The sequence below is a fragment of the Raphanus sativus genome, chromosome 5 (assembly GCF_000801105.2).
Source record: "Raphanus sativus cultivar WK10039 chromosome 5, ASM80110v3, whole genome shotgun sequence".
Lineage (NCBI taxonomy): Eukaryota > Viridiplantae > Streptophyta > Magnoliopsida > Brassicales > Brassicaceae > Raphanus > Raphanus sativus.
The window spans coordinates 10,024,811-10,050,900 of record NC_079515.1 but is presented as its reverse complement, the minus strand read 5'-3'; the positions used below and the strand labels follow the sequence as shown (position 1 = coordinate 10,050,900).

Here is a 26,090-nt window from a genome sequence, read left to right as displayed (position 1 = left end):
ATCAGCTCTCACCGAAAGAACCATTTTGCACACCCTTTCTCTCCGGGATGAAAAGTGGGACGGATCTTATAAACATAAAGGGATTGACTGATAGAGTTGGGTTACAAGCAGCTCTCCTTGAATAAATGCAACTTTGTTAGTGCATGAATGCAATCGTTATCATCTCCATGTAAAACCTACCCATGAAAAATGAAGACAATCTGATGAGTAGCAAAGGAAGGGGTGGGGGAGTGTATGAATTGAAAAGAGAGACTTATGTTTAGTTCGCCTACACAAGCCAGGGATTCTACTCGACTTTTCAGATGTCGCCTAGACTAACTTGTCACTTTGTCAGACCATTTTCCACAGATTGTTATGTGGTGAAAAGCTCACAAAAAAAGGGAGGCTGAAGTTGGATGGTTTATTGTGTTGCATGGATGCTTTATTATGCATATATAAACTGAATTCGGGAACTGTACGCAAAGCAAATGGCAAACAATTCAAGGAGAGAGATCTAAACCACTATTTCCTGGACAGCATCAGAACCCTTTGCTTCTCACTTCTTGTGTTGAGCCTTGAGTTCTTTTACCCTCTCTTCCGTAGCTTTCAATGCCTTCCCGTAGATATCAATCAACTGCAAAGAAAAAAGAATAAGATAAAACCCAATGAGGAGGAAAAGACGAACAAGATTAATATTTCAAGAATTGCATGCAACTTACCTCGTCGATCTCTTCAGGTGAGATAATGAGCGGTGGAGACATCATAATGCCATCACCTGCAACACGGACTAGCATACCACGCTTCTGGCACTCGGCTCCAAAATATGCGCCAACACCTGGAAACGTCAATTGAAGAGATCTCTTAGTAAGGTAATGAGTTTAGGAGAGGAGAGAGAGACACTTTTGTTGCTTGTTTGGTCAATTAGAGACTTTTAATTACCCCATTCTGGTGGAAACAGTTCGTTTGGAGATTTGTTGTCTGTAAACTCAGTCCCCAGAATTAAACCCGTTCCTCTTATCTGAAAACCATCACAAAAATGTTCAATCAAAGACTTCGACAGATAAGCTGGTGAGTAATTAACCAGTAAAAGAGAAACCAGACCTCTCCAATAATAGGACTACTCTTGGCAAAAGCTTTAAGACCATCTTGAAACCTTGGGGCAACTCTGGCGACATGTTCTGGTATGTTCCTCTCTCTGTCATATGAACATTAAGCGTCAAGAAAGTGCAGAACACAGAAATGAGAATCATTATCAACAACTCACTTGTATATCTTTAACGCTTCAATTGCTACAGCACATGAAACTGGATGACCAGAGTAAGTAAATCCATGGGAGAAAGCACCTGAAATACCAAAAACAAAAAAAATGGTTTTTAAGATCAGGATACTGGAATATTTTACAAAGCTGAGCATAACTAGCATATACCTAGCTTGTTGCTTTGAGAATATATGACATCTGCTACTTCTTGACTCATAAGAATGGCTCCAATTGGCATGTACGCTGAGGATAGTGCCTGCATATATTAAAAAAAAGATTTACAAATCGTCTGGATAATTCTCCGCGGTGACAAGAAATCAACATATCATCTTGCAAAATCTCACCTTGGCTAAGGACACAAGATCTGGCTTGATGTTGTATTTATCACAGCCAAACATTGTCCCAAGTCTTCCAAATGCACAAATCACCTTATAGAGCCAAACAAAATTAAAAACGGATGATGATATCTTTTTTCTTCATCGTGAGAGTAAACATAGTTCAATAAGATAGTACATATACCTCATCAGCAATGAACAGGATATCATACTTCTTAACAACAGCTTGAATCTGCAGTACAGAAATGAGAAAGAAAAAAAGAACACATCACATCCATCCACAGTTACCTAACCAGAAAACAGAGTAATCATTGCAAATGGTATTTACTGCCAACAAAGGTTATGAAAATGACCTTTTCAAAGTAAGTAGCAGGTGGAGGTATCACACCACCAGCACCCATTACTGGTTCAGCGATAAAAGCACCAATCTGGTAAAGAAGACATTTGCGTTAGATTGAGATGCCAACATCATCGTTACTGCATGAAGCTCGTAATTTCCTTAAGTAACAATAGATTTGCTCACAGTTTCTGGTCCCTCTTTAATGATAAGATCCTCTAAATTCTTGGCTAATCTGGTTGAGAACTCCTCTTCCGTTTCCCCTGCACAAAAGAATTATTATCCAAGGTTAAAAATCAAAGATCACTCTTAAGCTTTTAGCAAAGCTTTCCTTTAACCAATAATGGAATTTAGAATCCTTCACACCTGGAAGATGAAAACGCCAGTAATGAGGGCAATCTGTGTGCAACACAAACGGTGCAGGTAAATCAAAGTTTTGATGCAGCGCTGGGAGACTATAAAAACAGAGGATCAACATTGATGCATTTGTTAGGCAAATATAAAGAGTCTTTTGGCATTTCTAAAGAGTATATCTGAGGAACTATATTTCATCATACCCGGACAAACTTGCTGATATTAAAGTGGAGCCATGGTACCTGAAATTCATAACACCGCACTTATAAGTACTTATAAAAACAGACAACACACATAATGACAAACAAACATCCTTTTTTCTCACGATTTCTTTCTCGCGATAAATTTCTTCTTCTCAGGCCTTCCAAGTGCGTTATTGTAATACCAAACCAGCTTGACCTGCATTACACATGCGTGAGATTTATAAGCTTTGAAAAAGAAGAAGATCAAGGTAGATGATATAGTTTGGGAAACCTTCAAACCTGTGTATCATTGGCTTCTGATCCACTGTTTGTAAAAAAAGCTTTGGCCATTTTCTTGGCAGTGAACATCTCTATAAGATCCTTAGCAAGATCCTGTTTTTGCAGGAAAAAAGATATATCACAATATGATCAAAATCTCTTTAATTACCCATCAAGTATACTGCCCTGAAAGTCTTAACAGGACACAGAAAACAGAAGCAGGAAAAAGATGGTTTGAGTACCAGAGATGGTTTAGTAGTACGGTTCCAAAAGGAGTGGTAAAACGGCAAGGTGTCCAGCTGCCCTACCGCAGCAGAAACAAGACGTGGCTCATTTCCTCCTGCAAGATTTTGAGGGGTGTCAATGCTGACACTTTCACAAATATCCCAGGAAGACCAAAAGAGGAGAGAAAAAATCAAATGTACCTAAGGCTGTACACCATAGACCAGCGAGAGAATCAAGATACTTCTTGCCATGGTCATCATACACATAACTCCCCTGTAAGAAGAATGAAAGGAAAAAGAAATGTCACCCGCTTGTTTTGTATCAAAAAGCATTGACGAATGAATCAAAAAAAGAAAAGAAGGGAGGTGACCTCGGATTTGGCAATGATCAGAGGATCTAAATCAGCACTCTGCCACCCAGCTGTAAAAGGAGCTAGCATATCATGCCCTTTAGACCTGCCCCATCAGCAAACAAAAAGCATGAAACTTTTAGAGAAGCAAATTAAGAAAATGAAACTTACCCAAGCTTGTCTGGTGATGCTTCTGTAGTGAAGATTCTCGAGCCAGGCATGTATTTGGAAGAAACAGCATACCTGCTCTGCAAAGTAACCTGCCATATGAGAGAAGGATAGAGATTTTTTTTTATTTTAGCTCAAAATCACTGTTTGAGTTAATATATAAAAATGGATTCCTTGAAATTCTTCAAGAATCACTGTTTGGGGTCATTTATTATTATAAAATTAAAGAAAAAGGTTCCTTGATTACTGGAGAATCCCCAAAAAAAGTTACACTAGCAAAGTTACATTTGAATTTTTTTTTTTGTCAAATAGAATTTATAACCAAAGAATAAAATAAAAGAAGCAGAAAGATTCAATTTTTAAGCATTTCATTTCAACATGAATCTGGACAGGATCCTAATCTACTACGACGGGTGACGAGCGAAGCTAAATGAAATCAATCGAAAGGAGCGAGTGAGAAAAACCTGGGTAGTGCGCGCCAATCGTCGGAGGCTGTTGACCACTGCCATTTCGAAACAGAGAGAATTATCCGATCCCCCTTTAATTTGTTCTTTTAAGATTAGTTTGCTTTTTAAAAACAGAGGAGGATCATCATCGTCGATACACCTTCCTTATATGAATACTCTACAAAGTAAAATATCTTTTTCTTATTATCTCTTTCGAGTTCCATTTGATTTTTGATCAATGACGTGTCATTGACTCTTTTTATTACAGTTTCTCTTATTCATTTTTGGCACCCATATTTTGCAAATTCCTTACCATATTAAATCATCACACCAACTAGGCTAACTCGTGTTTTTCTAATTCCAAATTTTGATTACATAATATTAAATATTTAAATTAAAGTTAATATGAACAAAATAATTATGTCTTTGTTAAAAAATACATGGTGATAAGCGGTAGATAATGGAGTCATATTCTCATTTTAGTAATTGGTTACCACTAAAAATTGTATGCTTGTTTTGTTTGTTGCAGCTACAGGTTACGTTGGATTAAACCATAATTACTTTCATCAAGATGTATATCTTCTGAAGCAGATAGTCATCTTTGTTTGATAAGTTCATTTTGTTTTTCTATTTAACAACTTCTATATACCAAACTTTCTATTTTACAAAAGAAAAGAAGTGGTTCTACTAGAGTACAATTCGATATTTTCTAATGGACCTATTATTATATGCGAAATATAAAGAATGATAAACTTTTAGCCTCCTTTGAAGCAGAAAGTTAGAGAAAGATTAATCAAAAAGAGGAAAAAATGGACGATGATACTTTAGTTGCTGAAACAATATTCTTTTGGATACTTTGAAATCCAATTTGCCAAATCGATATTGCTTCATAGATCGGTGTTAATGGTTTAGAGTGGAGTTTTAAGGATCACATGGACATTGAATCATTCGGATTACATGTGCGTATCAGAAATTTTTCGGTTTTACACGCCGAAATGGAAGAACTATTTTGGATGATCTCATGTATAAGAGACATGAAGATACCTTTGATCCGTTTTCAGATGGATTGTTCAGATAAAAGATATGACTATTGTATGGATTGAGCAGCTTTTTCTTCGGAAACTGATGCTTTCCGATTACAAAATAAATTTTAGAACCCAAGCCTATTTTATATTCATTTTATATTTATCAGAGCAAGAATGATCGGATACACCAACTAGCTAAATAAACTAAAAACAAGACATTTTTTATATAGATCAGCTATGGTTATAGATAGAAGAGTTCTTCGAAATAACGTCTCATGTAACTAAAACTTAATCTAAATTTTTTTACCAAAAAAAAAAAAACTGCATCTAAATTTTTAATTGAAAAAATGGACAGCTGACAAAAAAAGGTTAACAACTTGAATAATAGTGGTAGTAACACAACGTTACAAATCAAGCACAAAGTTACAAATCATTAGGTTATATATGTTTATGGATGCATGAAAAACAATAGAGAAAACGATCCGTCTTATAAAAATTACAGACATTACAAATCAATCACATCCATGTCATAGATGACAATGACAAGACGTCACATAGGACAAGAAACATTTTTTTTGTCTTATCATTCCAATATAAATATTTAAAAACTTATTTAGTATAAATGCCTGCACTTAAACATACAAAAATAAAAAAAATAAGAACTATTAGAAACTAAACTGCGTGTTGTTTTACAGCTTAATAAACGCTGAGAAGTTTCAAAGTTACACGGCGCAGTTTAGCCCCCCGACGGCGTGCAATCTATCCATCATTCACTCATTCGTATCTAAGTAGAGGGAAACGAAACGATACATCAATTTGTAGCAAGTCAATTCCTATCTGTCAATCTTCTTCACATTTATAGAGCGAGAAAGAAATGGACTTTTTTAGAGAGAGAGAGAAAAAGTAGGCAAGAAAGACGGCCACTGACTGAATAAAAGATCACTCACTCTCATACCCTTTCAAGAGATCTCATCGTCCCCTCATCTTTCCTTCCTTCCCCGCCGGTAAAGTTTCTAATTTTGCTTCTTATTTTCTCAATTTGAGAGTTTAGTGCAAAGTTTGCTTATTTTTATTACAATACAGAGTTGCTGATTAAGTGTTCGTCAATAAAGTTTGGGTTTTTAATTTTGGGATCCTACTCAATTGAGTTTCCTTATTTGTGTATCTGTTGCTTGCTTCAACCCAAAAAGGAAAGTTTGTTTCTTTCTGAATAATTCAATTCTGCAGGTAGTTAGTTCCTAGCTTGCTTTGATACAACAATGGGTGCTTCAGGGAGATGGATTAAAGCGTTAGTTGGTTTCACCAAATCTGATAAGTCAAAGTCTAAAAAGAAGGATGATAATGTAAGTACACACTCTATGACCTTTCATTACAAGAGAATCTCTTTATCTCAACTCCAAATGTTGATTAAAGATGTATACTTTCTTCATTATATGTTTGTTCAATTGGTGAAGGTGAAGATTGCAACCAAGAGCCGGTTTGGGAGAAACCATTCTGTTGATTTTGATGCTGAGAAGTTTCAACATGGGTTTGAAGATTCTAATCCGCATAGGAGCATGGTTGATAATGGGGTCTCTACTTCAACTTCAATACAATCGTATGGTGCTGCTTATGAAGAACAAAGGAAGGAACATATGGCTGCAACGCGGATTCAAACAGCTTTTCGAGCGTTTCTGGTATATCATCACTAACTTTATTTACATCTGTCTCAAGCGTTACTTTATGATTACTCTTTTTTGATGTTGCGTGAGATACACCATGATTAATTAATGTCACTGGACTTAGAGAAAGATGATACCTTTATTTTTTTTATCTCAGGCTAGAAGGGCTTTACGAGCATTGAAGAGATTGGTTAGACTTCAAGCCCTTGTCAGAGGACACGCGGTGAGAAAGCAAGCTGCTGTAACGCTCCGATGCATGCAAGCGTTAGTCAGAGTTCAGGCTCGTGTACGCGCGAGACGTGTCCGTCTAGCATTGGAAAGTGAAACGGGTCAGCAGATGCTTCAGCAACAGTTTGCAGATGATGAAGCCAGAGTTCGAGAAATAGAGGTGATAATCACTTATAATTTACAACCTTTATATGGCCTTTTAAGTTTTGTAGAGACAGTATAGTCACGTTGGACTATTTTTTTTTATCATTTCTCAGGAAGGTTGGTGTGATAGCATTGGTTCTGTTGAACAAATCCAAGCCAAGATACTAAAGAGGCAGGAAGCTGCAGCTAAGCGTGAGAGGGCTATGGCATATGCTTTGACTCACCAGGTTACTCACACAACCTCTGTGCTTGTTAAGAAGTAACTGTTTGAATTTTCTTACTTTGGTACTAATTGTAACATTCCTTAAAAGTCTATCTGATTGTCATGGGTTCCCTTCTATAGGATCTATCTTTAACAAAACACTATGATACCAATACTGAAGCTGTCTACTCTTTAACAAAAGGATCTTTCTTTCTCTTACATATAAATTTGGTGTATTGTAGTGGCAAGCTGGGACTCGGCAGTTATCTGCACACAGTGGCTTTCAACCAGACAAAAACAACTGGGGATGGAACTGGTTAGAAAGATGGATGGCTGTTCGTCCATGGGAGAACCGGTTTCTGGACAGTAACCTAAGGGACGACGCCATATTAGGTGAAAACAATATGGATCAAACCGAGAATGTGCACAAAACTCAGATGAAAAGTGCAAGCAAGATGACAAAGACTTCAAACCTTGCGTCCGGTGTTTCGAGTCAGAAGGTAACCGGGCCATCTCCCTCGGATGGTAATTCGTCTTCACCTGGGATATCTTCAAGCGTGCCAGTCCCAGTGGTGTCCAAGGTTAGGTCAAAGCTCGCTAAAGACGATCTTGCTGTAGTAGAAGTTAACTCAAGACCTGGTGCTGGTCCAAGATCACAGAGCAATCCAAAAGAAAGATCAAGAGCGTCAGATAGAGCTTCTAAGGAACGATTATCTCTGCCAAACAGTGGTTAGATCTATTTCTTTTTTTTCTTTTGTTTTTTTTTCCTTTTTTTGATGGTTGAGGGAATAGTCTTATCAACATGGTGATAGTGATGAGAGAATCAGCTTTGCATTGGTCATAAAGATACAGACCATTTATTAGGATAGCTAGGTTTTAGTAAAACGTCTGATCTTATGTGTTAATGGAAGCAAGTACAGTTTGATCTTTGAAACATTTTAGGTTGTCTTTTGACCTTTCTTTCCTTTTAAAGTCTAAATTGAATATTCACTTGAGCAGGAAAATCCTTGGGATCCCAGTCAGCTAAAGCCAAATCTGCACAAAACCAGACAAGACGCAACTCGGACCCAATAAAACAGAGGCTTGCATAGCCCTGGCAAGAGTCTCTGAGAATCGTCTGTTCCTGTACATACACAGCTTCTGATAAAAAGAAAACAAGGTCATCAATATCATGTGAGGAAACTATGGGTTTTCATTCAGATATGAGAAGAGTTGCTTGGTACATCGATCAAGAAGAGACCACCATCATCTTGGCGTCTATTGTTGTTTGTTATTTATGTCAGCCATCCTTTTTTGTCCATGATTCTTATATGGATTGGTAAGTAAAGTTGTTATTTGGGGTATATCTTGTGAGACAGTTTTTTTTTTGTTGGGAGAAGGGACCATGCTTCTCATGGCCTTCCCAATGTGATATATAGTACGTTGTTTTTGTATAAGTCTCAGGTTTAAAGTGTGATGATATTATTATCAAAGTTAAGTGTATGAACAGGCTTATCTTCTAGAACCAGCAGCATAGTGATTATAAAAAAGTGCAGGGAAGAAAATGTCAACAAGCGAAGAGATGAATGAAAAGAAAAAGTATGTCAGTAGGCTCTCGTCTTTGCTGCAGAGGTGTAAGAATGGGTTTTGGATCCTCAGTGTTGGCTATTTGCTTGGCAATCTGTTGTAGATATAATTAGTTTTAGGATTTCACCCAACTCTATTACATTAGGGCTAGTTCTAATACACAAAATTAGCCTATTACATTTGTTTTAGTTTATTTGGAACTTTTTTCCAGTTTGGTTACTAGAAATCTGGTACAGTAGAAAATTATAGTTACACACTTAAAAGCATTTTATAAAAATTAAACCTAAAAATAGAGTTGGAAATACTTCCTCTGTTTCACTTTAAGTGAAGTTTTAAGATTTTTATTTTGGTTCATGTGATGTTCTCACTATTGTAGGTAAAATTAAATGTCATTCAAATTTTGTGACCAATTACAAAATCATGTACTATTTTGTTATTGGTTAAACTTGTTTTATTTAATGTGATTTTTATATAACCAAGATAAAGTGCATAAAAGTTTGTATTTTCTTAATAATTGTGTAAAAACCTTAAACATCACTTAAAATGGTATAGAGTGAGTAATATATTCCCAGTTTGAGTAGCTATTTAGTCATTATCAATACTGCATTACAAAAAGCATAAGCTAAATTTTTGTTGTGAATTGTATGCTTGATCCAACCATATAAAAGCCTAACTCTAGAACTTAGAAGAGGCCTTTATAGATTAGACTATAGTAGATTCATGAATCATGATGCCATTAGTCACGCTTCAACTAAATTATCAAAGCAAGTATTGGCACGCGCAACGCGTGCGCAGTGGGGAGAGATATGGAACACACACACACACAAGCGTTGTTTAATGGAGAGAGAGAGAGAGAGACATACAGAAAGAAACCCTAGACACCAAAGAAAAAAAAATCAAGGAATCGTGCCTCCTCCTCCTCCGCCCACTCGCTCCCTCAGATCGCGTGAACATCACAAACCATTTTCTCTCCTCTCCATCATCCAACCTCCCCTTTCGCAGATCGAAACGCCAACTCGCACCGATTGGCGCGTGCCTCCTCCTTCGTCTCGACGAGATTACAGATTGTTCGTCCAAGGTAATTCCATTTCATCTTCGGTACAGTGAAAACCACCACGATTCCTATATATATAAATACAGTGCTCGATTGCACGAAATTGAAAATTTTACTGATTATTGTGGTTAAAATCTTGTTGCAGCAGTTGCAGGAAAGTCATGGATATAGATCTTAGACTACATTCAGGTGACCTCTGCAAAGAAGCTGGTGACGACGATGAACAACAACAACAACAACACAGAGGACTCGACAACGAAGACATAGACATTAGCAAAATCGAGGATGACGTCACCGTCGATGTACAACACTCCGATAACAACAACAACAACAACACTAGCGTTCCAGAACAACAAGGCGTGAATCTCGAACCGCTAAACGGCATGGAGTTCAACTCGCACGGTGAAGCCTACACCTTCTACCAAGAGTACTCTCGAACCGTTGGGTTCAACACCGCGATTCAGAACAGTCGCAGGTCTAAAACGACTAGAGAGTTCATCGACGCCAAGTTCGCTTGCTCTCGGTACGGTACGAAACGAGAGTACGACAAGTCTTTCAACAACAGGCCGAGAGCTAGGCAGAGCAAGCAGCACCAGGAGCATCCTCCTCCTCCTCCGATAGAGAACGTCTCTGGTGGTGGTGGTGGTGGTGGGAGGAGGACGTGCGCGAAGACTGATTGTAAAGCGAGTATGCACGTTAAGAGGAAGCCTGATGGGAAGTGGGTGATTCACAGCTTCGTCAGAGATCATAACCACGAGCTTTTGCCTGCGCAAGCCGTGAGCGAGCAGACGAGGAAGGTTTACGCGGCGATGGCTAAGCAGTTCGCTGAGTACAAGACTGTCATCAGCTTGAAGAGCGAGTCGAAAGGCTCTTTTGAGAAAGGGAGGAGTTTGTCTGTTGTGGAGACTGGGGATTTCAAGGTGCTGCTTGAGTTCTTGTCGCGGATGCAGGTTCTCAACTCCAACTTCTTTTACGCGGTGGATCTTGGGGATGATGATCAGAGGGTGAAGAGTGTGTTTTGGGTGGATGCCAAGAGCAGGTTTAACTATGGCAGTTTTTGTGATGTTGTTTCTCTTGATACTACCTACGTGAGGAACAAGTACAAGATGCCACTTGCTGTTTTTGTTGGTGTGAACCAGCATTACCAGTATATGGTTCTTGGTTGTGCTTTACTATCCGACGAGACGGCAGCAACATTCTCTTGGTTGATGGAGACTTGGCTGAGAGCGATGGGTGGACAAGCTCCGAAAGTTTTGATCACTGAGCAGGATGCTGTGTTGAACTCCGTTGTCCCTGAGGTCTTCCCCAGTACTCAGCATCGCCTTTTTCTTTGGCATGTGTTGATTAAGGTCTCTGAGAATCTTGGTCAAGTTGCTAAGCAACATGAGAATTTTACAGCGAAGTTCGAGAAGTGCATTTATAAATCTTGGAAGGAGGAAGACTTTGCGAGAAGATGGTGGAAGATTCTTGCTAGATTCGGCCTCAAAGACGATCAGTGGATGCAGTCTTTATACGAAGACCGAAGGAAATGGGCACCGACCTACATGACCGACGTTCTTTTGGCGGGGATGTCTACATCTCAGAGAGCTGATAGTGTTAATGCTTACTTCGACAAGTACTTGCATAAGAAGACTAGCGTGCAGGAGTTTGTGAAACTGTATGATATGATTTTGCAAGATAGATTTGAAGAAGAAGCCAAAGCTGATTCTGAAACGTGGAACAAGCCGCCGACAATGAAGTCTCCGTCGCCATTTGAGAAGAGTGTTTCCGAAGTCTATACTCCCGCCGTATTCAAAAAGTTCCAGATTGAAGTTTTGGGTGCAATCGCGTGTTGTCCCAGGGAGGAGAACCGAGATGCAACGTGCTCTACTTTCAGAGTTCAGGATTTTGAAAACAACCAGGACTTTGTGGTTACATGGAACCAAGCAAAGGCTGAAGTCTCTTGCATGTGTCGGTTATTTGAGTATAAAGGGTATCTCTGCAGACACACGCTTAATGTTCTCCAGTGTTGTCACCTCTCTTCCATCCCCTCTCAGTACATATTGAAACGGTGGACCAAAGATGCAAGAAGCCAGCATTTTCCAGGAGAACCTCAGCAGTTGCAGACTAGGGTACAGAGGTATAACGATTTGTGCCAGAGAGCTTTAAAGCTGAGTGAAGAGGCATCCATCTCTCAAGAGAGTTACAATATTACATTCCTTGCTATTGAAGAAGCTTTGGGAAACTGTGCTGGTGTTAATACTTCCGGCAGAAGTCTTCCAGATGTGGTCACGTCACCAACTCAAGGTCTGATATCCGTCGAGGAGGATAACCAGAGCAGAAGTGCAGTCAAGACGACGAGCAAGAAAAAGAATCCTACTAAGAAAAGAAAAGTAACTTCTTGTTCATAATCTCTCTGTACATACTCAAGGTTTTACTTAGCTTTGCGCATTTATGCATTGCAAGCCTTATGATTGCAGGTGAACTCAGAGCAGGAGGTTATGCCAGTTGCAGCGCCAGAAAGCTTGCAACCGATGGTTTGTCTTTGTTAACATGTAGTAGCAAGCCTCTGTTAAACTAGAGTCCCCTAAGTATATGATATTTGAATTTTATATTTGCAGGATAAGTTGAGTCCAAGGACAGTTGGCTTAGAAAGTTATTATGGAACACAGCAGAGCGTGCAAAATTTGGTAACTAAGCACAAATTACAAGTTTTTATTCTCTTATAGACTCAGATTTTTATCTTAATGTGAGCTGATCATCTGTGTTTTTACAGGTCCAGCTAAACTTAATGGGGCCAAATCGCGATAACTTTTATGGGAATCATCAACAAACAATTCAAGGATTGGTATGAAAAATTCTACCATCCACACCTATCTGAAACTAAGCTTTTGTTGTTTTTTTTCTATCATTAACTTTGGATAAAAACAAAAAATCCCCGCCTGGTTTTCTGTAGCGACAGTTGAACTCAATAGCACCAAGCTACGATAGTTACTACACTGCTCAGCAAGGCATCCATGGACAGGTACCTTCAGCTTATTATTCTCAGAGCTTTTACATGACCGAAAACCTATTCAAAAATGATCATTGTTTACTTTTTGTTCTTTTTAGGGAGTAGATTTCTTCCGTCCTCCCAACTTTACTTACGATATCCGGGTAAAGTTTCAGTTCTAGTAACATATTTTTATTGCATCTACTGGTCAATCTTTGTTCATGAAAAAACACATGTTGATTACTGTACAGGATGATCCTAATGTGAGGACGCCACAGTTGCATGAGGACGCGTCTAGACACACTTGAACCAGGCTGAAACCTAACTATGGTTCAAATCTTAAAGAGACCAAAATCCAACAAGCACTTAAAAGATGAAAGCTCATTTCACGATCAGGTTTTGGAAACAGAACAAGGAGCAGGTTCTGTTTTATCGGGTCAAGTGTTGAAATAGGATATGTTGTATTGTTTCGGTTATAAAGATACCGCTTCTGTTAATATTTGGTCGTGTGTATTAGTTCTTGATGATCCCCAAAACTTTTGATCATTGACTGTTCGAATTTAGAGGAGGGGGAAACATTTGTTTAGAGGATATTTATCTATTTATAAACTCCTGTTAATTTTTTGATCAAATTACTTAAATTTGGATCTGATTACTCTCCCTAATCTATAAGCCACGTACATAATGTTATGTGGTTGTTATTTGATCCCAGTGTTATCTATTTATAGTGTAGGAATTCATGTCAAAAAAAAAGATTTACGGTAAGAATTTAAATTTGACGATTATTAATGATTTCTTTTATAAAGTGATATTATTTATAGAAACAGACATTAGTTTCTACGTGTCTTAACTTATTTAGTAAAAAATATATAGAAACAGACATTAGTTTCTACGTATCTTAACTTATTTAGTAAAAAGTATATCCCCTGTATATTATTTGAAAAGCATTGAGAATGACTTTTGCTTACGTGTCGTTTCCACAATGATTCTCATCAAATATGCCAACGTGTCGTCTCGAGAATAAATTGCATTTAATTCGGCATTTAATTTTCCATTCAATTTGGCATTTAATTCAGTATTTAATTCGGTAATCACTAAACATAAAATCGTAAAGGCTTAGGGGTGGACTTCGAATACTCATTCGGGTTTGGTTCGGATTTATTCGGGTTTTGGGTTTTCGGGTTCAAAAATTTCAGCTCTACTCGGGTATTTCTATATTTCGGTTTGGATCTTCGCGGATTTGATTCAGGTTCGGATAACCCATTTAAATAATTTTAAAAATTTTAAATGGGTATTTTATATGTAGAAAAATCATTTTAAACATACTTTTGACTATTTTATATATACTTTCAAGTATTTTTGACAGAACATATAATATGATTTCTTTTAGTATATACCATACAAACCGAATGTGATTTTATAAAAACCATGAGAGTCGGATATGAGTTGATTTATAACCGATTAAACTGAACAAAACTGATTAAAAGTAGAAACATGTAAATATGTATATATTTATAAAGACGCATGAATATCTATTTGTTATATAAGTTGAACTATAATTATAATTTGTACATCACTTGAACTATAATTAAGTAACAATTCACTGCATCTGAGACTTCTTATTTTCAATGTGTTCTGTTTTGATTTTTCTCTTTATATTAACATTGAATAAATTTAAATAAAGATTATAAATTTGATAAACAACAATTTTTACAGTTTTTTTATCTTTAAATAAATAGAATTGTGTTCAATCGAAGACATATGAATTTGATGAACACTAAATATGAAAGAATAGAAAAAAAAATATTTCGTACTTCTGTTTAATTTTTTATTCTTATTTTCAAAATTTAGAGCTTTTATATTAATTCTAAGTTTGATTATTTTATTAGATGATAGAAGCGTCTTTTTGTTTTCTATTCTTTTATTTAAATATATAATATTTTTTAATAAATGAATTTTTGACAACATGACTCTAAATTTGTATAATATATAATATGATCTCAAACTAAATAATTATGTTTTTAGGCATAAACCGAATAAACCGAAAACGACGGTATATAAATCGAACCAAACGAAGTAAATATAGATTTAGCTTATTAGTTATATTTTACTAACCGAAATACCGAAAACCGGAAAACCAAACCGAACCAAAACCAAACCGATATCCGGTATGAACACCCGTAATCCAAAAAGAAAAAGCGAACTATTGTTTCATTCTCTAAAACATAATAAAAATAATAACTTCACTCCGGGCAAGGCGCGGATATTATCCTAGTTTTTAACTATAGTGTTAACATATTTTAATTCCTTCCCAACAATTTAAATTTATATATTCATAATAATAACAAATAAATATTTTAAAATATTTATTATACGATCCTACATCTTCAAACTTATTTCTCAAACAATATAAATAGTAAAATAAACTAATATTGTTATATAAATAAATTTTGGTTTTATATAATTTTTTTTCATTTTTTCAAATAGTAAACAGTATCAAAGTACAATAGATTACAAATCAAATAATTTATTCAATTTTATGTAAAAATTTAAAATATATAAAATTAATTTTAGAAATATCATCAATTTTTTCAATAGGGCAGCCATGATTAGGTCATACGTTAATAATGATTTTTAAAAAAATTTACCGTATTTTATCAAATTTTTAGTTAACAATTTTTTTATTAGATTTCAAATGGATTATATAGGGTCGGTTCAGTGACTAATTTAGCGCGGTGCTATCACTCGAAAAAGACCTCAAATAAACCTTTTATTAGTAAATTTTTCTATTTGTTTTTTTTGTCTTTTAGCATGATCAGATAGAAGTAGAACCATATTTAAATTAACAATTGGTAGAAAAAAATTAACAATTCTAGTAATCTAATATTTATAAATTAAAAAATAAAACACTCAAACCTGGATTGGTGTGAAGATGGAGGAGATAAGAGAATGATGACAAAAATCTTCTAAATGCTCTGGATTTTCTTTTGTTGAAGTTGCAGAGAAACTTGAAACAAAGGGAAAGAAATTAGAAGGATAACAATTTAGATTGGTAATTTTAAATATATAAAAAAGTAAGTATTCTCAAACGGCTAAATCAAATTAGGATAAAAAACAACAGTTTTGTTCAACAGATTTTTAGTTACCTTCGTATCTTGAAAACTGAGATCTCATTCTCCATCTATTTTTTAAGTCGGCTGCAAGAAAAAAAGGTAGAAAGACTTCTTACCAAAACAAATTTCATTTATTTATCTGTGTTATTAATTTGGTCAATGGTCACGTGTTTTCATTAAACAAACTAATACAATTGGGATTTTTTAACTTATCATAAGTACAATATATTGAAGGTCAATAGATGTAACTCTATATATTATGGACTCTTAAGATTAATGGACCATGTGCTGTTGCTCTTTCAGCAATGGTATATAACCGGCACTGGGATTATATACGCTAGGTTTACCGGTTCAGATATAAAAACATTGAATATTTATATTTTAACATAATATATAGATCAAAGTTCAAAAATAATCCTTAATATCAACTAACATTTTTATCCAAAATCAACGTTTTAAAAATGTGGATCAAAATCTAGTGAAATCTTATATGCAAAGACAATACAGTATCTTACACCGTGTGCTATGTGATATTATGATATGTGAAGAATGTTTTGATCAAATGTAAAATTATTTTTGATTACGGTATGTAGTCAAGATTACTAGTTACGCAAAAATTATTTAAAATCTGAAAACCTCCTAGTAACATTGAATTTCAAATAGTATTTAAAATACTAAATGAAGAACATGTGACTGACAAGTATTTGAAAATTATCAATTAAGTTAAAAATAAAAAACATAGAAAACGTACATTCCAAAAATAAAATAAATTGAAATATTAATTAAATTTACTTATTAATTTTTTAAAATTATTTAAATTTGTAAATTCTGTGGGTTTTTAAACCGAGGTAATGAATAATGATTCATTGTCATTTATTCAACTCAGTCTCGATCATGTTTGTAAGATTTTAGTCCACAAAGAATAGCTGAAAAGAAAATGTGATATCCAGTATCCAGGGGCGAAACCACGTGATAGGGAAGAAGTGCATAGACACCCATAATTATTTTTTAAATTGTGTAAATGTTAAGTGAGTTTATATGTGCACCCATTAGAATTTACGATTGTGCAACCATTGAAAAACAAAACAAAATAAATTCCAAAAAGATAACTTAGCCAACACAAAATAAACGAAACTTTAAAAGTCCAATTTTAGTTTTCAATTTCTGTTACTAAAATCTGAAATTCTTCACTAGTATTAACGTGACATGTCATCTTTTTCAAAAAATCCCCTATATTTCCAAAAATTTCCAAAGCTTCTTTGAAAAAAATACTTTGATTTGTTTCCATTAGGATCCGTAATTATTCGAATAGTGTTTGAATATCACACAGAAGTGATCCTAAAGTCTTAAACAACGAATAATTTTATTTTACATAAATTTTGCGTTTTTTATGGACGATAAAAAGTAATATTAATTATTTAACTACATATCTTTTCATTTTTAGGATTTTGGAATCGGTTTTGGATTTATCTGTTACTAATGCAAGTCATGAAAATATGTTCTTATGCAATGAAATTTTAAGTAACTATCTCGTTTGATTTATCAAAAACTAAGATGTGATACATGATGGAAAGTATCACAAACTAAGAAGTGATACATGATTTCAAGCAATGGATGAATGTAAAATAAGTTACTTTTTAATAACAATTTTTTTTGCTACATATTATTTTAGTATTATATTATGTTTTTATTTTTATATTATATTTTAATAATTATTTAATATTTGAATTTAGCACACCCAGTTAAAAAATTTCCTGGTTTCGTCCCTGCCAGTATCTATTATGTGTCGATTGATACAAAATTATGACAAAAAACGATGATGTAGTTCCCCCATATTACATATCACACGTCAGGATTAGATTCTGGTTTTGTTTGAAATTTCTCACCAGTTTCTTTTTTTTTTTTGAATTATACAGAGGTATCCTGGCCCCACCGAAGTGGTATAGACTAGTCACGTGTTGCTACATGTCGGTTCTCTGTCCCTGACGATGCCGAAATGTTAATTCCCCAGTGGCCGGGATTCGAACCCAGATGGCGAAACTCACAGCTGTGAACCCTTTACCAACTGAGCTAGAAGCCCCGGGTTTTTCACCAGTTTCATGTTTGCTCTTTGGTCGTACTTGTTTTACATTCATTCAAAGTCACCAACCCCCGTCAATTAATTTATGCCCACTCATTCCTTAATCAACTCCGTAAATAATATGTACACCTATCAATTATCAGAACACTAGTGTCTTAAGTATGATATACGATAGTTGTTTCTTTATTTAGTTGCTCGTTTTTTTTTATTGGATATAATCGACTAATCGTTTTCGCTAATTAAAACAGCCTACGGGCTTATCATTACGCTATGGATTTGAACATTGTCGGCATATTATAATTCTATTACGTACGTCTAGTCTAACCTATTAAGAAAATTATATAGTAGTACTATATAACAAATCTCAAAAAAAAAAAAACAAATCTCATCGTTGTTACATCCGTCGTTATTCCTGAAAGTCTGCAAACGGATAGAAGATACTGGCCATATTTTAGTGGATTTGTGGGAGTTATGGATGGAGTTCATATATGTGTTAAAGTAAAGCCTGAACTGCAAGGAATGTACTGGAATCGACATGATACGACATCATTTAACATCATGGCGATATGTGATCTAAATATGTTGTTTACATATGTTTGGAATGGAGCACCCGGATCATGTCACGATACAGCAGTTCTCACGATGGCACAGGACGGTGATTCTGAGTTTCCTTTACCTCCAAGAGACAAGTATTATGTAGTTGATTCTGGGTATCCACATAAGCAAGGTTTTTTGGCTCCCTATAGATCTTCTCGGAATGAAGTTATTAGGTATCACATGTCTCATTTCGACAATGGTCCTCCTCCTAAGAATAAAAAAGAAAATTTTAATCGATGTCATGCATCTCTACGTTCTGTTATTGAAAGGACGTTTGGAGTTTGGAAGAAGAAATGGAGGATTTTGAGTGAATTTCCGAGATATGATATTGCAGTTCAAAAGAGAGTGGTAACTGCTACAATGGGACTACATAATTTTATCAGAATTTCAAATTATTTTGATGAAGATTTTGTTGAAGAAGTGAGGCATACAAATATCAACAACGAAGATTTTGAAAGTGATATAAATGACATGGAGACAACAAATATAGCTGATGGAGATCATATGACAAATACTAGAGACAATATTGCGGATATGTTATGGGCAAATTATTAAGTTATTTTATATTTGTTTATGTATTTTTTCATTTTGTGTTTTGATATTTTGGTGTAGTTTTTATTGTTTAAATATATGATCTGCATTTTTTGAACTGTTTTTACCATTCATAACTTTTAAAATAATTTCTCCTGCTTGATCTGCATCTCTCCTGCATGATCCGCTTGATCAGCACTTGTCCTACTTGATCTGCATGATCTGCTTGATCTGCACCGTTTGAACTGCTTTTCCCATTCGAAGCCATAATACGTCTATTACTAAGCAGGCAACGAGATGTGTTTTGGTTAGGAACAACTAACAGAACAAAATTCGAAATTCTGGGTCGCGGCCAATCTACTCTATAGCTATTAAATATTCTAACCGTTTTTATGATGTTCTAGAAGATAATTTTGTTTCAATTTGTACAATGTTTTGAAACTTTTTATGTAAAACTATCAAAACAATTGTTCTAAATATGAAAAATCAATATATAGTTTTTGATTAAAATATTAAAAATCAATATACTTACTTTTTTGTTACGATCAAGTGGTTCCATTAAAAATATATATTTTTAATTTGTGTTGTTTAGGATAAAACATCTTACAAAAAAAACATAGAGAGTATTTAAATGTGTTTCTTCCAAAACTAGCCGGATCAACTTATAAAATATTAAAAAAAAAACAGATCGAAAAATATGTAGTCAACTATGTGACTATATATTAGTCAACAGAAAAATACTAAAATGAGCAGAAACCGGTTTTAGGTTAAACCTAATAAAACATTCATTTCAGTTCCCAAAATGTTTGAAAAATTTTATATGAACATAGACCTCTAAATTTGTGAAAAAAACTTTTAGATCCTTAAATTATTAAATTCTTTATTAATTCGTCTATAGCTCCAAAATTTCACAACCGGTTTAACAAGGGATTTATTTACTAATTTAATTAAAAAAATATATACAGAGTGAGTTAGGCCAATTTCGTCAACTTGTTGGGAAAGTAGCCAATACAAAACTAAATTCTAGTAGTTAGTTTATTGGTAAAACTCAACCACGAATTGTAACGTAAGGTCCATTATCATATTATTTTTCATGAATCATGATAATATCGAATCAGCTTAAATCATATTAATAAAGTAAGTACATAAAGTCTTCACAAAAAGTATATAAATATTTTGTTTCTTCAGTTAGGAAAGAAATGTTAAGCCACAGAATCTAACATGTTTCCTAAATCAACGGTCATAATTGATTTAGAATAGTCTTCCATTGACCAAGTCTAATCACTAAACCTAAATAAATAAACAACAAACGAAGGCAAATGATGTTTTGTTTCTTATTGCAATCTCACACAGTCTTGAGGAGACACAACACAAAATGGCTAACTCAAACGATTGGTCTCACCTCTACGGCAACAACCAAGCCTTCTACACAACATCCACCATCACTTCAACCGCCGTCACAACCACCACAGCCGCTTCTCCCTCCGGTGAAGCCACCTCCATGGACTCTCGTCTTAGTCCAGAAACAGGCCGTGTAACCAAACCGGCACGTAGAAGATCAAGGGCCTCACGTAGAACACCAACAACACTTCTCAACACGGACACATCCAACTTCCGTGCCATGGTTCAGCAGTTCACGGGCGGTCCATCTGCTATGGCTTTCGGGTCCGGCAATACCACTTCCGGTTTTAGCCTCACCTCTTCTTCGGATCCATCAGCTGGATCTTCCCAACAAGTTCCTTGGCAATATAGTTACCAGCCTCACGCGCCGCCTCCACCGCAACAGCCTTATATGTTCTCGTTAAACAACATGAATCCCGTCGTTGGGTATAGTAACATGAACAACCCTAACATGAGCAACCCTAATACGGTGGTTTCCGGTGTGTTTGGCACTGCGGACGGTGGAAGTGGAGGTTCTGCTCCGTCGTATAAGGAAGCCACGAATAGTAATACGTCGTCTTCGAGGCTGCAATGAGAAAACGATTGGATTCTTTTGAATTTTTTTCCTCTTTTTCGCATAAAGGCAGAAATGTTAGGTACTGACTTTTTTTTGTCATAGAATGACAACTTTGACTGCTGTATATTCAAGTTTTTCTTTTCGTTTTCATATTCAAGCTTGTTTATCTTTGTTTTAGGCTTTTAGATACGTTTATATACCGTTATCATTTATCATGGTCCTAACTAGGCAAATATTCAATGACTGAAGTTGCACACTTGCTTCATTGAAAATGGCAATAAGAAAAATAAATGTTTTGCAAATAAATCTATATGTTCTCTAGGGGATCAATAAATTATCATTCATATAAATTAGTTATGGAGTCCATTTTCTACTATACTTAACTTAGTTAAAACAATGTTGTCGAACACTAATATCTATTTATATAAAAGAAGGATGTATCTCTCCAGCTGACACATAGGATTCCACCTAAGAAATTCGAGCTCTGACGTTGTGACACGTGTCCCGTGCGGATGATACTCCGCGTTTCATTTAATCCCGAATGAGATGGGCTTTGGTTGTTTGATGTGTGCTGGTCTTTTAGTTTGTGCGCGTTATCCGGCCCGGTAGAAGGATCTTGCACTAACCCTAATTCTTATGTACGCTTCGTCTCTCTCTTTCGTACGGCGACGACTCCTTGACGTCTTATCTTCCTCTCGCCATTTGAGCTTGCAAATTTCTTCAACTGATTCTTTTGGATTGATCATGATAAACTATTGCTTCGCTGATTTGTTTTTACATGTCTTATCTTCCTCTCGCCATTTGAGCTTGCAAATTTCTTCAACTGATTCTTTTGGATTGATCATGATAAACTATTGCTTCGCTGATTTGTTTTTACATTCTATCTGAGGGGCATGAGAGTGTGTGCGAGAAATAGAAATGGAGAGAGGAGAGAATGAATGGTGGTGATGCAGTCGGAGCTTCGTCGTTTTAGATTGGAGATTCTCTCAGGTATTTGGTGAAGTCAGTGCTGGAGAAGAAGTTCAAGAAGGTATCCTCTCATCGATTCACTTTCCCGTATTTTTCTTTGCATCTCTATTTGTTTCTACTTAAGCTCCCCCCTCCCCCCTCCAATTGATTTGAGATTAGTGTTTGATGTAGATTTATTAGGCCTCTTGAATTGCAAGGTAACTACAGTTTTAATTATTGGGTCATTGTGAAGTTTTGGTCTTTGATCGAATTTTGTGAATTTCACTGATATTTAGTGGTTTCTTTTTCTATTTTTTTTTTTGACATGTTAGTGGTTTCTGTTTGCAAATTTATGCTCTGTGGTTACAACTAAACAATTTTTTCTTTTAAAAACCAATGATGTATGTGGAGGCAATAGGTTTACTTCATACCTTTCTGCTTTGCCATGTCACAACTGTTTATATCTTTTGGGGCTGTGGTATTTTTCAACGTGTCCGAGAGGCATGGTGATTGTGGTAGTGTTTGTAACTCTCTAAGTTGTAAAGGCACCAACTTAATCAAACTTATGGTCAACGCTTAAATTCAGTTTAGGGAAGTCTCGGAATTTTGTACCATCCACTACGTAAATAATGTATTCACAATACTCTTTTGACCTACATTTTGATGATATATTTTTAGTATTCAGTTCGGTTGTATGGTGAGCTGAATGTATTGGTAGTGAAACATGGGCAAGTTTTATCCTCTCCCAGAAATCTTAACCAGTTTGTCTTTTAGCAGATCCAGAAGAAGCACACATATGATGCTGTGAAACCGAAGATACCATAAACAGAAAGGATGAGGAAGATAGAAAGAAGACATTAAGAAATCAAAGAAATAATTTTTAATAAAAGGTAACAAATGCTTCTTTTGTTTGTTTCACAACCTAAAGATTCAGACTGTTGCAGCATTTACCATCACATTTTATGCAGTCTATAGTGCATGGAGTTATTGAATCGTAGTCATCAGTACTCAGTTGTGGGCTTACATGGCTTATCTCAGCCGAGAATATAGGAAAAGGTAATGTGTTTTATTATTTCATTGAAGTGAATGTCTCTCAACCTTATTAGTTGCTGGATAATCATAAGCAAGAAAAACTTATATTGAGTTTGTACTTTGTAAGCTTTGTTAGACGATGCTGGTCCATCCAGAATAGTATGGAGAGTGTGATAGTATTTGAAGCTTTTAAGAACTGCAGCCCATATGACGTGATGATTGTGGTTCATCATTTGTATTGGTGCATCAAGAACCTCCATCTCTGATCTCTGTAGCTGTTTCATATTGGGTAAGTCTTGCTATATGTTTGGTCTTTTTCCAGTTACAAAAGAATAGTTGAGTTTGCGAGTTGATTCTTTTGATGATTGCACTTAAAAGAACTTAAAGCCACTGATTATTGCTGACAAGGAATTTGAGCTGGGAGGAAGATTAAGAAGTGATGCAACTCCTTATGTGAGACGCCTACCAATGTAAGTGTTATTGACTGAGTTTGCATGTGTATCAACAAAGTGGCGGTTTTTAGTCATCTAATTATATTATACTTATTGGCAGCCAAAACCAACATGGAGGTTTGTGAGAGGTGGTTAAGGCAGAGGCCAAGCTGGTGGTGGCAAAGGGAATAAAGGTGGCCAAGCTCTAACATGGTATTAGGAAGAACATGTAGACAACAATAGCTGAAGGATTGTTGCAGTTGTGGATTATCAGGTGAACACGCTCCTATCTTCTAGGAACAGTTGGAGCTAAAGTCTTGCTCAGATTTGTGCAGTGATCCTTTTCATAATTCAGTGGCTACATGAGAGTGTTTCTGCTGAGTTAGAATTTAGAGTCTGCAACGAATCAAGCTTCACATTCAAGATTGTGGTTAGAGTTGTTTATCATAAAAAAGAAGCAAAAACCAAGTAGTAACATGTTTCAAAAGTGATTTACAAAATGTTCTTTCTATTGGTTACTAATACATGAATATGTTTTTTATTGATATAAGATGTGATGATTATATTAAAATATCTATATCTACATAATAAAATAGAACACAGCTTCATTAATATTCGTATTTGAAAATTTGGTTAACCCCAAAACTGACGTTGAGTCTTTCACAATAAAAATCAATCAATGAAAAAAATTATAAACTGGAAAATTTCAAATATAATCAATGAAAACTCAATACTGTAAGCAAAGAGAATGTCAACGCATTGTCCTGCAACCATCAGTGCATCATTGATTGGTTTATATCAAATTTAATTTGTCCAACATGTCGAGATACATTAATATTATTATTTTCGGTTTACATGACTAATATTTAGCCAACTTCATAATAAATTTTACACATATATTTGTTTACTTAATCTATAACCACAAGTTCGTTTCTTTCCTCACGAGAATCTTTAGATTCATCCACCTCCAGGAAATTACCAAAAATAATGTGATGGCACCAAAAAAAAAGAATCAAAACTACCTATCAAAATAGCATATTTTATTTAGTCTTCCAATACTGTGACTGTACAAAATTTAACTAATATATATTTAAAAAAAATTATATTAAATATTTAATCTAACTATTTATATTATTTTCAAATTATTATCCCGCCCGTAGGGCGGGCCGGTCCTAGTAACACATATATTAGCGCTCTCTATGTAAAAATACTTTCAGTGAAGTTCTGAATTGCATGTGAAATATTATATTTCTCCAATATTCAAAGAAATATCATATATGTGTGACGTGCATATAATGGAGGAGATGTGAGACAAATAGCTTACATCTAGTTTCTATAATCGTATAGAATTGTAAAATTCAAACATGAAATTAGTGTGAATGTAGCTTTAGCTGCTTTACAGATAGAAAATACGAATATAAGAGCATCTCCATCTGTGAACTTCATGGGGAGGTTCACCAAAAAAAAATTATTATTATTATTTTCTTTTTTTACTGTTCGACATTTTTTTCTAAAAAAAAAAAAAATAATAATAATAATCGACCAACCGCGGGCCGTCACGTATTGTGGGGCCCGTGAAATAGTGATGATACAGATTCATCAGCAAGAACTCGCGGGAGTGAAGTTCATCACTTTTGGCTTTATTTAATATTTTTTTTTTTTTGGGAATTGTGTGAACCCCCGTTAGTTTCACTAATGGGGATGCTCTAAGTTACAACTTCATTAACTTCTTTATAAAACGTGTGCATAAAATGGATGAAAAATGGCCTACATCCAACGTTTGCATTCTTATTGGACAAAAACTGTAACTAAATGTGAATGTAGCTTTTACTAAGTGATCGCGATGATATATAGAATATGAATATTGTTATAACTTTATTGTTTTTCTTCCTTTTTAGGGCATATATAATGTTATTATCATATGACTTGTCGACGGAAAACGATGACTATCCTTTTCCTTTTTACATCAATCATTAACTTTTTAAGATTTTTGAAATATATTTCAAGGAGAATTTTCTTCAAGACCAGAATTATATTTTGACAATAAAATAAGGAGAGAGACTTTTGATTGGATCATATCAAACTTGCCTTTCGTTCGGAAACAGAGGAAGCTTTTTGGTGAAGGTAGGCTACCAACATGAACATACCTAGATTCTTACGTTATCGTTTATTTTCCTATTTTAATTTCTTCGCGCTCATATTAATTACTATACTGATAGTGAGATGGGTCTTTTTGATGTAGATCGATGTTAATATATAGTTTGGCCAATATACCAAAGCCAAACTCTATAGGATTTTCGTCTTTCGCATTTATTCTAGATTTTAGATTCTTACGATAAATCCATAAATTAATGAAAGAGAATATTTCTATCATGTCCTAGACGTGTTTATATTTGACAAATAAAATAATATAAAAGAAATTAACAATGAAGAATCTTATATTTATAAAAAACAAAACTAGTAACATTGAAGAAGTGACAAAAAAACTGAGTGAGAAAGGGGTCAGGACTTGGGAAGAGGGGATGTATCCAATCCAAACGCGTTGTGGGTCCCCCTTACTGTTAAGTTAACTAAAAGTTCCTTTTCTTAACTCAATTTGAACTCAGTTACCAATTACGATACTATACAATTATGTGTC

At 35.1% G+C, this 26,090-nt stretch overlaps 5 protein-coding genes across 12 annotated transcripts; 4 read left to right on the top strand and 1 right to left on the bottom strand.

Annotated features, from left to right (window-relative positions):
* Window positions 1-383: 383 nt before the first annotated feature.
* Window positions 384-4,101, bottom strand: LOC108836244 (gamma-aminobutyrate transaminase POP2, mitochondrial). 2 transcript variants are annotated; one of them, XM_018609424.2, is made up of 19 exons: window positions 3,931-4,101; window positions 3,470-3,546; window positions 3,320-3,404; window positions 3,150-3,222; window positions 2,967-3,064; window positions 2,746-2,838; window positions 2,589-2,662; window positions 2,467-2,505; window positions 2,276-2,364; window positions 2,096-2,172; window positions 1,926-2,000; window positions 1,757-1,804; window positions 1,582-1,665; window positions 1,406-1,493; window positions 1,244-1,322; window positions 1,081-1,174; window positions 919-997; window positions 699-814; window positions 384-613 (listed from the first exon to the last, which is right to left on the bottom strand). In XM_018609424.2, the coding sequence occupies exons 1-19, from the start codon at window positions 3,973-3,975 to the stop codon at window positions 536-538; spliced, it is 1,491 nt and encodes a 496-aa protein (XP_018464926.2). In that variant the 5' UTR covers window positions 3,976-4,101; the 3' UTR covers window positions 384-535. The 2 variants fall into 2 exon arrangements, with proteins under 2 accessions (XP_018464926.2, XP_056842065.1); XM_056986085.1 differs by having other exon boundaries at window positions 3,470-3,558; window positions 3,931-4,100.
* Window positions 4,102-5,753: 1,652 nt separating this feature from the next.
* LOC108856185 (protein IQ-DOMAIN 5) lies at window positions 5,754-8,654 on the top strand. 2 transcript variants are annotated; one of them, XM_018629930.2, is made up of 7 exons: window positions 5,754-5,941; window positions 6,165-6,280; window positions 6,398-6,613; window positions 6,756-6,986; window positions 7,084-7,197; window positions 7,415-7,901; window positions 8,172-8,654. In XM_018629930.2, the coding sequence occupies exons 2-7, from the start codon at window positions 6,197-6,199 to the stop codon at window positions 8,261-8,263; spliced, it is 1,224 nt and encodes a 407-aa protein (XP_018485432.1). In that variant the 5' UTR covers window positions 5,754-5,941; window positions 6,165-6,196; the 3' UTR covers window positions 8,264-8,654. The 2 variants fall into 2 exon arrangements, with proteins under 2 accessions (XP_018485432.1, XP_018485431.1); XM_018629929.2 differs by having other exon boundaries at window positions 6,392-6,613.
* Window positions 8,655-9,517: 863 nt separating this feature from the next.
* LOC108862734 (protein FAR-RED ELONGATED HYPOCOTYL 3) lies at window positions 9,518-13,415 on the top strand. 3 transcript variants are annotated; one of them, XM_018636966.2, is made up of 8 exons: window positions 9,518-9,816; window positions 9,941-12,164; window positions 12,252-12,308; window positions 12,393-12,461; window positions 12,548-12,619; window positions 12,734-12,796; window positions 12,883-12,927; window positions 13,015-13,415. In XM_018636966.2, the coding sequence occupies exons 2-8, from the start codon at window positions 9,954-9,956 to the stop codon at window positions 13,069-13,071; spliced, it is 2,574 nt and encodes an 857-aa protein (XP_018492468.1). In that variant the 5' UTR covers window positions 9,518-9,816; window positions 9,941-9,953; the 3' UTR covers window positions 13,072-13,415. The 3 variants fall into 3 exon arrangements, with proteins under 3 accessions (XP_018492468.1, XP_018492466.1, XP_018492467.1); XM_018636964.2 differs by having other exon boundaries at window positions 9,520-9,816; window positions 12,728-12,796; XM_018636965.2 differs by having other exon boundaries at window positions 9,520-9,816; window positions 9,938-12,164; window positions 12,728-12,796.
* A 4,771-nt stretch (window positions 13,416-18,186) lies between these two features.
* Window positions 18,187-19,108, top strand: LOC108858175 (uncharacterized). Its single transcript, XM_018632140.2, has one exon. The coding sequence runs from the start codon at window positions 18,428-18,430 to the stop codon at window positions 19,106-19,108; it is 681 nt and encodes a 226-aa protein (XP_018487642.1). The 5' UTR covers window positions 18,187-18,427.
* A 1,189-nt stretch (window positions 19,109-20,297) lies between these two features.
* On the top strand, window positions 20,298-24,023 carry LOC108859442 (VQ motif-containing protein 22). Of its 4 annotated transcripts, none has more exons than XM_056986554.1 (6): window positions 20,298-22,071; window positions 22,767-22,879; window positions 22,958-23,045; window positions 23,158-23,310; window positions 23,430-23,491; window positions 23,574-24,023. In XM_056986554.1, exon 1 carries the CDS (start codon window positions 20,460-20,462, stop codon window positions 21,057-21,059), a length of 600 nt encoding a protein of 199 aa, XP_056842534.1. In that variant the 5' UTR covers window positions 20,298-20,459; the 3' UTR covers window positions 21,060-22,071; window positions 22,767-22,879; window positions 22,958-23,045; window positions 23,158-23,310; window positions 23,430-23,491; window positions 23,574-24,023. The 4 variants fall into 4 exon arrangements, with proteins under 4 accessions (XP_056842534.1, XP_056842532.1, XP_056842535.1 ...); XM_056986552.1 differs by having other exon boundaries at window positions 23,149-23,310; XM_056986555.1 differs by having other exon boundaries at window positions 23,149-23,310; window positions 23,400-23,491.
* Window positions 24,024-26,090: the final 2,067 nt, after the last annotated feature.

What these genes read in the sequence shown, in the direction of transcription:
- LOC108836244 (XM_056986085.1), bottom strand. Translation starts at nt 3,975, where the DNA reads ATGGCAGTGGTCAACAGCCTCCGACGATTGGCGCGCACTACCCAG. An exon ending in TTTATCGCGAGAAAGAAATC is followed by an intron (nt 2,506 to 2,588) that starts GTGAGAAAAAAG and finishes TATGAATTTCAG; the next exon opens with GTACCATGGCTCCACTTTAA. An exon ending in CTGCTACTTACTTTGAAAAG is followed by an intron (nt 1,805 to 1,925) that starts GTCATTTTCATA and finishes TCTGTACTGCAG; the next exon opens with ATTCAAGCTGTTGTTAAGAA.
- LOC108856185 (XM_018629929.2), top strand. Translation starts at nt 6,197, where the DNA reads ATGGGTGCTTCAGGGAGATGGATTAAAGCGTTAGTTGGTTTCACCAAA. An exon ending in CTAAAAAGAAGGATGATAAT is followed by an intron (nt 6,281 to 6,391) that starts GTAAGTACACAC and finishes CAATTGGTGAAG; the next exon opens with GTGAAGATTGCAACCAAGAG. An exon ending in ATTATCTCTGCCAAACAGTG is followed by an intron (nt 7,902 to 8,171) that starts GTTAGATCTATT and finishes TCACTTGAGCAG; the next exon opens with GAAAATCCTTGGGATCCCAG.
- LOC108862734 (XM_018636964.2), top strand. Translation starts at nt 9,954, where the DNA reads ATGGATATAGATCTTAGACTACATTCAGGTGACCTCTGCAAAGAAGCT. An exon ending in ATCCTACTAAGAAAAGAAAA is followed by an intron (nt 12,165 to 12,251) that starts GTAACTTCTTGT and finishes TTATGATTGCAG; the next exon opens with GTGAACTCAGAGCAGGAGGT. An exon ending in AACAAACAATTCAAGGATTG is followed by an intron (nt 12,620 to 12,727) that starts GTATGAAAAATT and finishes GGTTTTCTGTAG; the next exon opens with CGACAGTTGAACTCAATAGC.
- LOC108858175 (XM_018632140.2), top strand. Translation starts at nt 18,428, where the DNA reads ATGGATGGAGTTCATATATGTGTTAAAGTAAAGCCTGAACTGCAAGGA.
- LOC108859442 (XM_056986554.1), top strand. Translation starts at nt 20,460, where the DNA reads ATGGCTAACTCAAACGATTGGTCTCACCTCTACGGCAACAACCAAGCC.